The following is a 13,626-nucleotide window of genomic DNA, read 5'->3' as shown; positions in this document are numbered from 1 at the left end:
CTTAAGGTCAGTAATGTCCCCTATCTTTGTTCGATACACGATATCTTTAACATAGCCCCATAGAAAGAAGTCCAGGGGAGTAATATCTGGTGAACGTGGCGGCCAAGGAATTGGCCCATTCCTTCCAATCCATCGGTCTGGAAATGTTTGATTGAGGAACCCACGAACATGCAGCCCCCAATGTGGTGGTGCCCCATCTTGCTGAAAAATGATGGTTGGTTGAAGGTAGTTGTGGTGCCACGTATTCAGTTAAAAGGTCAAGGTAAACAATTGCAGAAATTGATGTCTCGATGAAAAAAAACACACAAATGCTGTGTAATAAAAAACTTTAATAAACACTGAATACAATAGAACAAATCTGAATAAAATATCTAATCAATGGCATTTTTAGTCAAATTTTTAAATGGTAAAGAGACTTTATGGACACCCTGTATATACAGAATATATAAATACAGGGGTTGGACAAAATCATGGAAACACCTAACATTTTGGCATCATAATAGTTGAATATAATTGTTAAAGAATGGCATGAGGAACATTCTAATTAAGTTGAGCATCTCATATGGGAGGCACAATCCCCAGACCTCAACATTATTGAGCATTTAATGTGGGTTATAGAAATTCAATTAAGAGGTCAGTTTCCACCGACACTAGCCACGTTTACATGCTGACTTTTATTCATACCGATTCAAATCATTCCGAATGGAAATTTCACATCAGCTGTTTACATGTCACTTCATCTATTCCGATCCAGCGTTTACATGTGTCTGTCTTTATTCCGAAAGGACATTTGACAACTGCCGTCTGACATGCGCAGACTAATCAAAACAAAGCGTCACGTTGCAAAACATGGAGATCGATCGTCAGATCAGCTGCTGTTTTAACTTTTCGAGTGGAAACAAAACTTCAGAATGATACGCCGTTCATTTAAAAAGTTGTGTGGGTGCGCTGTGCGTGTGCTTGGAAGCCATGTTGCAAGTGACGTTACTTACGTCACCGAGTGACGTCACCACGTCAGTACGGAGCATGCGCAGAAAGAACGCAACCAGACACCATTCCGCTTCCCTGTTTACATGATATAATTTTACTTCTAATCGGTTTGGGAAAAGGAATATTCCACCCCTGTGAATCGGAATGAAATTCCATTCGGTTTGGGCCTGTTCATTCCGAATGAGGTGTTTATATGGAACACATTTATTCGGTTTGAACAAATATTCCGATTGTAATTGGAATATTTGGCTCCATGTAAACGTGGCAACAGTCTCCTAAAGAGTTAGAGAGTATTCCAACTGTAGAAGGGTTTAAATTTCTTTTGGAAACAATTCACAAGTTGTGTGAATCAATATCTGAGAGAATTGAGGCTCTAATGGCCGCAAAAAGCGGACCTACACCATATGAAATGAGTTTTTGTTGATTTTTTAAAGGTGTTTCCATTATTTTGTCCAACCCCTGTGTATACAGTCATGGACTAAATAATTGGCACCCCTGGAATTTTTCAAGAAAATACCCACCGAGACATTAATGCAATTATAAATGTTTTCAGTATTAATGTGTTTTTCAGATTTGCATTGGAAAAACACGAAAATGCTGAAGAGAAAAGCCAAAATGTACACAATTTTACACAGAATTTAAAAAATGGGCTGGCCAAAATTGTTGGCAACCCCAACTCAATATTTGGTTGCACATCATTTAGAAGATATAACAGAAAGCAATCTCTTCCTATACTCACTGTCAAGACACCAGGTGCCAGAGGCAGCAAACAACCCCAAAACATAATTGAACATCCACCATGTTTGACTATAGGCATTATGTTCTTTTCTCAGGCCTCATTCTTTTTTCTGGCATTGGGCGCCTTGAGAGTGTGCAAGGAGTCATGAAATCTGGAAACTATCAAAATGTTTTGGGCCTCAATGTAGGGTGTAGTGTCAGAAAACTGGGTCTGCGTCAGAGGTATTGGGTGTTTCAACAGGACAATGACCCAAAATATAACTCAAATAGCACCAAGTAATGGTTGGAGAATTCTGAGGTGGCCATTGATCAGTCTGGATCTAAATCCCATTAAACACTATGGACAGATCTCAAAATTGATGTTGCAAGAAGGCACCCTTCAAATATGAGAGACCTGGAACAGTTAGCAAAAGAGTGGTCCAAAATTCCACCTGAGAGGTGCACAAAACTTGTTGATGATTACAGCAAGCGATTGTTTTCTGTTATTTCTTCCAAAAGAAGCAAAGGATGTGCAACCATATATTGAGGTGAGGGTGTCAACAATTTTGTACAGCCTTTTTTTTTTTTTTTTTAGTTTTGTCTAAAATTGAATTTGGCTTTTTTCCTCAGCTTTTTTTTTGTGTTTTTCCAATGCTCATCGAAGAAATAAACATTCACACTGAAAACATTTGTAATTGCATCAATAACGGTGAGAAATGCTGTATTTTCTGGAAAAATTCCATAGGTGACAATAATTTCGTCCATGACGCTATACTTACAATATATGCAGGGGTAAAAGTGACTAGAATTTCTTGCTGTAATTCCCTGACATATTGGTCACCACGGAGCCAGTCCCCCCCCGAACTTCCTAAAACCACTGAAATGCAAAGAAAACCGCATTTTTCATATTTTTAGGGTCAACGCACCGTTCCGGCTGCGATTCTTTTACAGGAAATGCGTACCAGACCGTTCCCGCCCACTTTCACCCCTGAATATCTCTCCACGTCTCTCTCTCCTTGTCTTTCTCTCTCTCTTTGTGTGTCTCTCTCGCTCGCTCTCTCTCCTATTAGGGCTGTTTACAGTACTTCCTCTTCCACTTGTTGCAGAGTATAAAACATATTTTTTTGTTTCTTTTGGCAATATCATTGTATTTCTGGATTACTCTGTAACTTTTAAGCCCTTAAAAATTTGATAAATATGTATGTTTTTTTAAAACATAGAAAGAAAGAAAAAACGATCAATTTTACCCAATTCCGATCCTCTGAAAAAGGGCCCGATCGGCCCGATTTCCGATCGCATTATCGGATCTGGGAGATCCCTAGACAATACAGTGTGTGATGTTGCGCCTTGGTCTTGCAGGTGGTAAAATTGAAACAGATAGAACATACACTGAATGAAAAGAGAATACTTCAGGCCGTCTCCTTCCCTTTCCTCGTCAGATTGGAGTACGCTTTCAAGGTGGGTGCTGGCCACTGCATGCTGGCTTATATTTAGCCTGCATGTCAGTGCCAATGTTGATGCTACAAATCTAGAACAAAACGTTTTGGCACCAAATTTTCTCTCTTTTTTCAATAGGACAATTCAAACCTCTACATGGTAATGGAATATGTGCCAGGTGGAGAGATGTTCTCACATCTCAGACGTATTGGAAGGTTCAGGTATGTGCTACACAAGATTAATTCACTACCAGTGGAGCGGGAAGTGGGGTGCTGAGAGTTTTATTACATTTTATTTTTTGTAGCAAATGGTAAAAAATGTACCGTGAGTGTGTTTGTACAGTTTGGATGTGAGTTGTTGTTGTTGTTGTTGTTGTTTTTTTTTTTTTTTTTTTAATTCAGGCAAATCAAGTCTTTTCTGTTTTAAACAAAACAATGTTAATAAAGTTAACTTTATTTTAAGTTGATCTATATTACTTTTTTATCTTTAATGTTAAAAAGGACACAATTTGTCTTGAGGTGTACTTATACGAAAATTTTAAAGGTCACAATATTATTTTATTGTAGATATTTATTATTACATTTTGATTACATATTGTCAAATTGTGTAAAAGCCTTTAATGTCTATACATTTATTTACATTGATACCAAAGGTGAAGCAATAATTATATGAATTACATTATTTTATGTTTAGTGTTGACCACACGCACAATGGCTTGCTGCCATCTGTCACTGTTAATCGAAAAAACAAGTTGCTTGCAGACTTGATACACATAAACTTACCATTTTTCAGTTTTATAGTTTACAGTTTTTTCCCTTTACAATTAATTACTGTAACCAAAACCTATAATAATTGCACGAGGGGTTTTGGTCAATAGCCAACAAAGAGCTGAACATCTGAGACCCACAATATCACCATCTGCGGTAAATCATAAGTTGCCAGTACTAAGCCTGAACGATATCTCGTTTAAACATCGCCATCGCAATATGCGCATGCGCGATAGTCCCATCGCAAGGACGTGCGATAATTAATTTTTTTTTTTTTTTTTTTTTTTTTTAATCCACAAACGTTTGTTCTGCTTCATTCGCTCGCACAGCCTCTCTCACCCCCTCTCCCAGCTCTCAGTCACTGCGGCACTTGCCTATTAAAGTTAACGATCTGTTTGATCTTGCCAAAGAAACAGACTTCACATGGGCACAATGTGTCAATCATCGTTTAACTTGCAAGGAAGCGCGGGCAGGAATGAATGTGTGTGTGTGGTTGGTGGGGGTATGTGTGTGTGTTTGGAGACGTTTGAGACATATAAAATAAACGCCAGAAGTAATCTTGAGGAGTTTGTAATTTCTACATGTCACTCCAAGAGTCACAGCTTTAGATTTAAACGAAGGTGGTGGATCCACTATCTTCTGTCTGTCATCTCAACTTTGCCCTGAGATAAACTTTTCTTTCTTTCGTGTGTCTTTTTGTGTTCATTTCTTATAATGGCGTTTGGCATACAGTTTTAGGCGAATTACTGACACCTAGATTGGAGTGCAAATACTGCAATGAACTCAGTGTTTTGGGAGCAAAACTGTATACACTGAACGTGATGTCCATATTTTGTACCATGACGGTTCAGGACAAATAAATTTACCCTTACACTATTGGTGACACTTAGGGCACTTTCACATTAGACTAAGAGGACGAGGTCTGGTTGGAAAGCTACATCGCAACAACACTTGCAAATGACCTGTTGAAAAGGTTCAGCATTTACGCTGCACCAACCGAACTTTCTGTGTAGCATTATGGGGATGAAAGGTGCACTCATTGATTGGACAAATTTAAAAGAGGAAATGCCTCCCTCCAGAGAAACCCCTCCATCCCTGCCAGGAGAAGGAAAAAAACAACAACCGTAAAGATGGAGCCTCTGGTGTGGCCATTTGTTTCAGTAATACTTTCTTCTATGTATCAAATGCAACTGCTTAGCGCCGCACAACAACATTTTGCCATGGTAACTCAATGTGCCGTGCCGAAGTTCTTGTTACAAACACGAGAGACAAGGCTTCGGATAAAACAAAGGAGATCTGTTGCCTTCTACGGCTTTATGTTGCTTCCGCTTCTCAGGATGCACTGCATGTAGCATCACAGCAAAGAGCTTCCACGACCCACGACTTTTGAGCGGACCAGAGTTTGTTTGTTTAATCTGTACTACAGTTGGGATGCGCGTTCACATTTACAAAACAAAGCTGACTATCTGAGAAAAAAGTTTACAAAGGACCAAACAGTACTAGAGTGAAATTGCCCTAATAGTAAAAAAAAAATACTTTAGGTTATAGTTATTATTCCAAAGAGACTAAGCCAGTTATCTGTGACTCTTTCTTTCAGTGAACACCATGCAAGATTTTATGCAGCTCAGATAGTGCTCACCTTTGAGTACCTCCACTCATTAGACCTCATCTACAGAGACCTGAAGCCTGAAAACCTGCTTATTGATCAACATGGTTACATTCAGGTACACCATGTACAGCAAGCTAAATGTATAAATTAAAACAGCTGACGATGTCTGGAAATGTCAATATTATATTCCAAGGGCATCATGTATGGTTGATGTGGATTCTGTTGCAATTGTGTCTTTCCGCCTAAAGGTCACAGACTTTGGCTTTGCAAAAAGAGTAAAAGGAAGAACCTGGACGTTGTGTGGAACACCTGAGTACTTGGCACCAGAAATCATCCTCAGCAAGGTGACCTGAATATTTTGTTTGATGGATGTTGTATGAGCCGTAGTGTCTATTACTGTCGATTTTGATTATGTTATACTATTTATTTGGTTTAGGAGCTTGGTTATTTTCCCCAGCTTATTGTTTGACTGTCTATTTGGGTTCCTAATTGGTAGGTGTGGGCGTGGTTTTAGGTAATCAGCCTTTGACACATTTCAGCTGTTATGCCTACTTCAAATTGGGCTGTCAGATGGACCCAAGGCACTTGAGCACACAGAGCGAAGGGGTTAGCTGGCTCAAGGCATATTTTCTGTTGACCGTTGTTTCACTGCCGCACCTTATTGTTTAATTTTGTTTATTTGAGTTAGATACCCACGAGTAGCATTGTTTGATTTTGAGTTGGAATTAGTGATGGTGAGATGAAGCCTCATGATGCATTGCACCACTTGAGCCAATTGGTTCGAGAAACGGTTCATTTCTCAGAGCTTCATGGGTCCACGGAACCACCTACTGGCTAAGTGTATAATCACAGTCGTTTGTCTCCCAACCACATGAGTGATTCGTTAATTTTTGTGTGTGTGTCTGTTGGGAAGGTATTATTGAGCAAAATATTGTCTGACCAAATCCTTGATGTACATAGATTATCACATAAGTATATACATTTTTTCTTCAATCTTCTCATTGTTTTCCAGCCACAGAAGGTAAATTTGGCATACATCTTCAGCAATGGGATCAAACTCTACCTGGGTGACCATAATGTATGAGGGGGCTGTTTGTTTTTATTCAGGGGGCTGTATAAAAACAAAAATGACCTATACATATGAAACAAAAATGCACACATACACACAAACAGTACCTCACAGTCATAAAAATATGATATGGTGATGTCTCCTGTAGGTCCGCAGTGCCAAGCAGCTCCCCAAAAATCAACATACAACAAATTATACATATAAACGTATGAGCTTTTGGGTCCAGTAAGAGGAGTGGCCACATACAGCCAGAGTGATTGGTCACTCATGAAGTAAAACCTACAATAGTTCTTTTAATGTAGTTTGTGTGTGAAAATTGATTAATTGTGATTTTATTTCAGGCGTTAAGACAAAATGATCAACACAAAAATGATTAATTGAAATAATAACGAAAACATCTGAAAAGGAGGGAGATGAAGCATAGCTTATAGAGTCCCTACCCCTGCACATTTAAAATACAATGAATTTTAAACATAAGACGCACCTCCATATAATTCAAAACTGTACATGCTGTGCATGCATATCAATATCACAAAATAATAAGAAAATAAACACAAAAAGATAAATAAAAACTTCAAAAACCATCATTGCACAGGTTCACACATGTAACACTGAATTATTGATTGTTTAAACATTCTCTTAGATTGATAAATACTTTGACATTCTATTTACTCTACATTCAGAGCATTCCACATCCTTACTCCACACAATGATTCCATACATGGTATTATCATAATTTGGCAGGTAGTGCAATGTTTTTTTTTGTTTTTTTTTCCTGAAAATGACATATGTGTGTGTAGCCGTGTTGCATGGACCCATGCCGCACAATGCAATCCTCCCCCGTGCCAAGGACAGGACTCGAACCCACGCGCACGCCGCATCCAGTACGGCAGGTGGATGCTCTGACCACCAAGCCAGAAACCGACCGACCTGCATGTACTCGTTACACATAATAAGGGAGAGAACAGTAAACGTGTTTGTGTAACATGAAAAACGGTAGTAATTATGCTTTTGTAATTTGGACATTGATGTAGCTACAGGATGGATCGGGATTTTTATTCTGTTTTGTTTAAAAAAAAAAAAAAAAAAAAAATCCACAGAGAGGACGTCTTCTTTCTTGCTGGCTCCATCCGAGTATCAACTACTGTACCCTCCTCTAAACTCAAACTTTTCACTATCCAAACTCTCACCTGATCGCAACTCTCCTTCAAACACCCACATTTTGAATGCAGCCAGAGGTGTTGATAGACTGTAGCGAGCTGTCACACCACGCAGCAAATCTAAAGCACTCAGTGAAGCAATCATGTGGTACAGCTGGGCAGCGAGGCGTCGGACGTCATCATTTTCAGAACCTCCCCTAAATGAAGTGAGCCTCGGTACGCACTTCGCGGAAAAGTCCCTTCATTACTCGACACATGCTTCGAAGGCTCGGCGCACCTCGTGACATCACTAGTTGGAATCAACACTTTTAAACTTTACGTTCGGTTAATTTGGAATAGCTCAACGAGTCAAGAAACCCAGAGCCTTCTAAGCCTCTCGGTGGCTGTTTTCAAAATAGTCCCCACAGATGTGATGACTAAAAAGTTACTAAGTTTGGAGGCTCCGGATTAAGTTGTGTCACATTCCCATCATAACCAACTTCTATTAACTGACTCTATTTGCTGACCACTTTTTAAATTTTTTTTTATAAACCTGTAGAATAAAAACGACAAAAAACAATTTATTTATATGCAAATGTTTGCCTAATCTTTCAGGGCTACAACAAAGCTGTGGACTGGTGGGCACTCGGTGTTCTCATCTATGAGATGGCTGCTGGTTACCCTCCATTTTTTGCTGATCAGCCCATTCAGATCTATGAGAAGATTGTGTCTGGCAAGGTGCAACAATTGCATTTGACTTAATCAACTTGCCTTTATTGTCGAATAATAATATGGTTTGTGCCTGTTTGACATTTAAAAGTTCTCTCTGATTGCTGCTCTAGGTACGATTCCCCTCCCACTTCAGCTCCGATCTGAAGGATCTGCTGAGAAATCTGCTTCAGGTGGACTTGACAAAGAGATTCGGAAATCTTAAAAATGGTGTTAATGACATCAAAAATCACAAGTGGTTCTCAACAACAGACTGGATTGCCATATATGAGAGAAAGGTAAACAAGACAAATGATTTTCTTTCCATGTTCAATAAAATTTGTTTGATAAATTATGGATATGCATCGTTAGTTCACTTGTACTTTACTTTTAGGTTGAAGCCCCCTTCTTACCCAAGTGCAGAGGACCTGGAGACACAAGCAACTTTGATGACTACGAAGAGGAGGACATTCGTGTCTCACAAACGGAAAAGTGTGCAAAAGAATTTGCTGAATTCTAGTCAGTGGAAGAGAGTCCCATCAGGATTTGTGTATTCGGGATATTTGCACTCTCCTAGGGGGTTAAGGTGGAACTGTGGCTGACATGTGTCCAAAACAAATGCTCTATTCTTTTGTTACACACGGATGAATGAGGCTTTATGCCATGCTCTTTACGTGCTGTTCAGCACACAAACCTGCACACAGGTACATTATGCAGACATGCCCTTGTGTTGTAACATAAGAATATAAGACCACCTTATTAGCTATAGTCCCCTTTTATCTTAAAATGTGTTTTTTAACAGTCGATTTCAATTAGAATTGTTATCTTTGGAATGACATCAAATTGAGTTGTATTCACAAGTCTCATGAGGTGATTCATGGTAGCATCTGTTACTGCTCACATTATTTTTTGGGGGCTACGTCATTCAGCATCTCTTGTGGAAAATGACTTGCTTATTGGTTTAATTTAAAAATGTTTTAGTTCCAACCAAGTTGAGTCGAGACCGAAGGTTTTGAGAAATCAACATTTTTCTCGCGCAGCTACAAGTTGTTACAAGTTGCCACAAGTTATTAGAGCCACCAATATTGGTATCATTGTTTTTGTACAAAATTAATATATAAAATAAATACAAATGTATATTTACAAAAATTTAGGGCAGAGATTCACATATGTAAGATTCTTAGGCCTGATATAGTCAGTTTGGATGTGTATAGGACACATATAAGGGCCCACGACTAAATGGGCACATGAAAATGGGGTAATCAATTTGTTACATTGAAAATGGTCTGTTGCCTTGCCCTTAAATGTCAGAGTGAACAGACAGGATGTAAAAGCAAGCCCTAGAAAGTTTAGTGACTTGCTTTGTCAAATGCACCTCAGCAGTACTTGCCATGTGAACTTCAAAAACTCCAGCAACAATTACCAGTGCCCAAAAGTTTGGTCTGTAATGGCTATACTCCTTTGCACAGGCCCCCAAATCTTCATAAGAAATTGGGTTGGAGTCCAAAAAATAGTCAACAGCACCCTTGTAACAAAACAAAAAAGGACTTGCTTAGACACCCTAAAGATGTAGACATACAGTATAATTTTACAAGTTTTCTTTTTTCATCCAAACGCTCGCTACAGGGGTAAAGCTTTGTGGCTAGTCTAATCGACTCCTCTAGGCGTCAGTTGATAAGCGTTGTTGCATTGACATTGAATTGCCATTGAATGTTCATGCTGAGAAAAAAAAGACACTCGCAACAATTGTATGTGCTTCCCATATCGTCTGTGCCTTTATCAATACGCAGCGCTCCAAAAAGATACACAGGTGCATATACGCTGTTCACAAAAGATAAGAATTATTTGGCTGTTTTACAGAACTTAATTTTACCTCTAAGCTTTTAAGTGTACCTGCCCAACTATGGGTACTTTCTGCACAACTTATTGTTCTCTAAAATTTGCAGGTCAGCTTCTTCTTGAGAACAAGTTGTGCAAAAAGGACTGAAATATGGATCAATTTGAGATGGGCAATTGCCAAAAAGCTTACATGTCAAATTAAGCTTGATAAATATTTGGATCTTCCTGAAATTTCACCAAAAAAAGCTAAATATCCTAACCTTCAGGAGTACTGTGTGTACACGCACACAATCGATGATTTTGGCATGCTGATAGTAAACTTTGCACAGGCGTGTAGGGAGGTAAACTTTTTTCAACTCTATGCGATCAGTGGCACAGTTGTTGGAAAATTAGTTGACTCTCGTATCACCAGTCTGTAGCTACCAATTGTTCCTTGTATACTGCATGACTAAAACCAGCAGATGAGAAAGTGAATTCAGGATTCTCACATGGTGTGCCCAGTTTGGTTTTTGCATGTGTTACATGAAATTTACACCACAGCAGGTTAATGGGACATCATTTTACTGACTATGGGGCTGTCAACTGCAAATGAAAAGTTTTTTGTTTGTTTTTTTCCCCTCCATGAAATAGGATGGAATTAAACCAGAGCGAGAATGGTGACTGGGGGTTAATGGCTCATGGTTACACTTTTTTAAAAGAACAATTCAAGCAGTGAAGAGCTACGATATATTTAGCTGTTTGCTTAGCTTTGACCATATACAGAAGCACATATATAGCCACACGACAAGCTCATTTTGGGCTGAAACTCATTTTACAGACTGTGCATTGTAGGTGATATTACTAGGGATTTTAGTATTTATTTTGCACTGCAATTTTACCAAAAAGGGGGTTTCACTTGCTCTTTAAGCTTTAGAAAGATGGACTTGATTTTTGACAGGCTGATAGCTAGCATCAAGGTACATGCCTGAGTGTGTTTTGGCCACAGTTTATTATCATTTAACACTCCCAACATTGTCACCTATAGGCATATGAGTGTGTATTATTGAATAACAGTTTTTTTGTTTGTTTGTTTTTTGTAAGGGACGGCCAAATATTTGAGGGTACAAGAAGATTTGCACTGATAAATTCAACAGCAGATACATAGGCATTCAAGTATCAATCTGAAATCAATTTTGCCATTCATGTTAATATATTGCATCATTTGTAGCATTGTTACACCCATATGTAGTCATTGGAGATGTCTTGTACCGTACCTCAGACCTGATGTAATATTGAATGACTGAAATTGAATTTCATATTTAAGATATATTACACATTTTTAAGGTAAGGGGGGTAGAAAGAAGGAGGTTATTTTCCGCACATCCAGAAATATTTTAAGTGCTGTGTAGCAGAATCTTTCTGAATGTTGCTTAACAATTGGTTTTGAATGCTAATTGTGGTGGAGCAGCACATTCACAAGAAATGTCACTGTCATATTTACTTGACTGTTTTTAGTATGTTATATCTGACGCTGTTAATTTCCATGTACAGTATTAGTTACTTTGGTACAACAGTGTTGCGTTTTAGTGCCCTTAAGCTGTTCCTATCACTTATTATATTTTGTTAGATTTTTTGTTTGTTTGTTTTTCTTTTTAGCACTGAATGTATTATCAGTTTTTATTGTTGTGGCTTTTTCATGCACAATCACATGACAGCAAATATTAATAATTAACAACAAATGTGTAGCAGCAAACCAGACATTCAAATCGTTACTGCAGTAATAATGCATAGTATTTGCATGAAAGTGTACACTGTGATCGAGAGTTGCTTTTTTTGTAAGCTGCATTTGGGGGCTCATGTCTATGAAACTGCGTTAATTTAGTCTTGGACAAAGGTTTAGTGCAACTCGCATTTTGTGTTTCACTATTGTAGCTTTGCTATAAAGCAGCATTTTGGAAATATTCAAACTACATGTGACGGCAGTATACTGGTAATGCAAATCAAACTCCACAGAAAAGTATGAAAAAAATACAAATGTTTTGAATATTTAAACATTTTCAATTGTTTTTGTTCAGCATTTCTTCACAAAGTTATGTATCTCTCGTGTCAACGAATTGAGGTTTTTTTTTTGTTTGTGTTTGTGTGTAAAGCATTCCTCTGTTCATGGCATCCTGTTGCTGTAGTGAAATTCCTGCCTCCGCTCATCTTCCACTAGAGTGACACAAGTTGACATTGTTTCTACATTAGGAGTATTTCTTACCAATGCCTCTGTTCAACTTTAATGCAGTACCATATGTCTATTAAGCCTTGTAGTTAATAATGGAAGTTCTTCCAGAGGTTTGGCTTTGCTTTGATCGACATGAGAAACTTCATGCAAGTCAAGCACTCAGGTTCGGGAAAATTAATTTCATGTGTTTAGATTTCGCTCCTTGCTAGAGAAATTCAAGCAACTGTCAACATCATACTCACATGTTTTAAATTCTTATAAAACTCATTTTTGATGGGTTTGTGCTCAGTGCACTAGAAAGGACACAAAATGCAGAAGTTCAACTATTCAAAAATTTAGAACGTAGTTGAGCCATGTTTTTTTTTTCCATAATTATATTTTTATTCTGATCTGATTAGTTTTCTAAGACTGTCTTTTGCTTTTTGTTGCATTTGATAAAAGAATTACGGTACATTATTTAATCACATTTAATCTTCATTTCAGCGAATTAATTTCTCTGAAGACATTGACACTGCAGATATCAATGCACAATGATGCCTCTCACACCAGTGAAAAATGTATAGCCCTTTATTCAAATTATTTTTGTGTTAATCACGTTTGCATTTTTGGGGGGAGTTAATATAAAAAGGGTCCATCAGAAATTGTTGTGGGTCCATTATGTTTGGGCAACGTCTTCTAATTATCACCTTAACCATCAGCATGTTTCAATCCAAACTGCCTGTGTGTCAAATCCACCACAAAACTATTTTTGTGTGAAAACCACAGCTCTTTCAGTGTTATGAAGAACCTGTGTGTAATGGTGTTTGTCATAATTATGTGATGTAAACAATGGCACTTTCCCCCAAGCCTCGACACTCCTGAATAAACAAGTCACTTTGGGTTCTCTCTGTAGTTAGTCTCGTGTGCCAGTATGGGCCTAATAACACTGACTTCCCTGCTAATAAATCATACAGAACCAAAACACAACAAATCCATCAGAATCTTGTTGGATTTGTTATGTTTTAGTATTGCTGGTACAGAAACCAGCATATGATTGATTTCTTTGCAGGGTTTTCTTCTGTTTTAGTTTGTGGGAAGATCTGCATATCTTAATAATGGATGATAGACTACATTTAGCTCACTTACCTTTGTTTTATCAAAGGGAA

At 38.1% G+C, this 13,626-nt stretch overlaps 1 protein-coding gene across 2 annotated transcripts in view; it reads left to right on the top strand.

The window, feature by feature from the left end:
• Window positions 1–13,616, top strand: part of prkacba (protein kinase, cAMP-dependent, catalytic, beta a) — a 30,906-nt gene extending 17,290 nt beyond the window's left edge. The window contains exons 4-10 of one of the 2 annotated variants that reach the window (XM_057841003.1): window positions 3,067–3,165; window positions 3,283–3,365; window positions 5,509–5,635; window positions 5,769–5,864; window positions 8,344–8,466; window positions 8,571–8,735; window positions 8,831–13,616. In XM_057841003.1, the coding sequence (XP_057696986.1) occupies window positions 3,067–3,165; window positions 3,283–3,365; window positions 5,509–5,635; window positions 5,769–5,864; window positions 8,344–8,466; window positions 8,571–8,735; window positions 8,831–8,956 (819 nt within the window). In that variant the 3' untranslated portion in view covers window positions 8,957–13,616. The remainder of the gene's footprint in view (window positions 1–3,066; window positions 3,166–3,282; window positions 3,366–5,508; window positions 5,636–5,768; window positions 5,865–8,343; window positions 8,467–8,570; window positions 8,736–8,830) is intronic. The other variant, XM_057841004.1, reaches the window with a different exon arrangement.
• Window positions 13,617–13,626: the final 10 nt, after the last annotated feature.

This window comes from Corythoichthys intestinalis, chromosome 7, assembly GCF_030265065.1.
Source record: "Corythoichthys intestinalis isolate RoL2023-P3 chromosome 7, ASM3026506v1, whole genome shotgun sequence".
Lineage (NCBI taxonomy): Eukaryota > Metazoa > Chordata > Actinopteri > Syngnathiformes > Syngnathidae > Corythoichthys > Corythoichthys intestinalis.
Note: the sequence above shows the minus strand (reverse complement) of the source record. Positions and strands in the feature narration are given on the sequence as shown.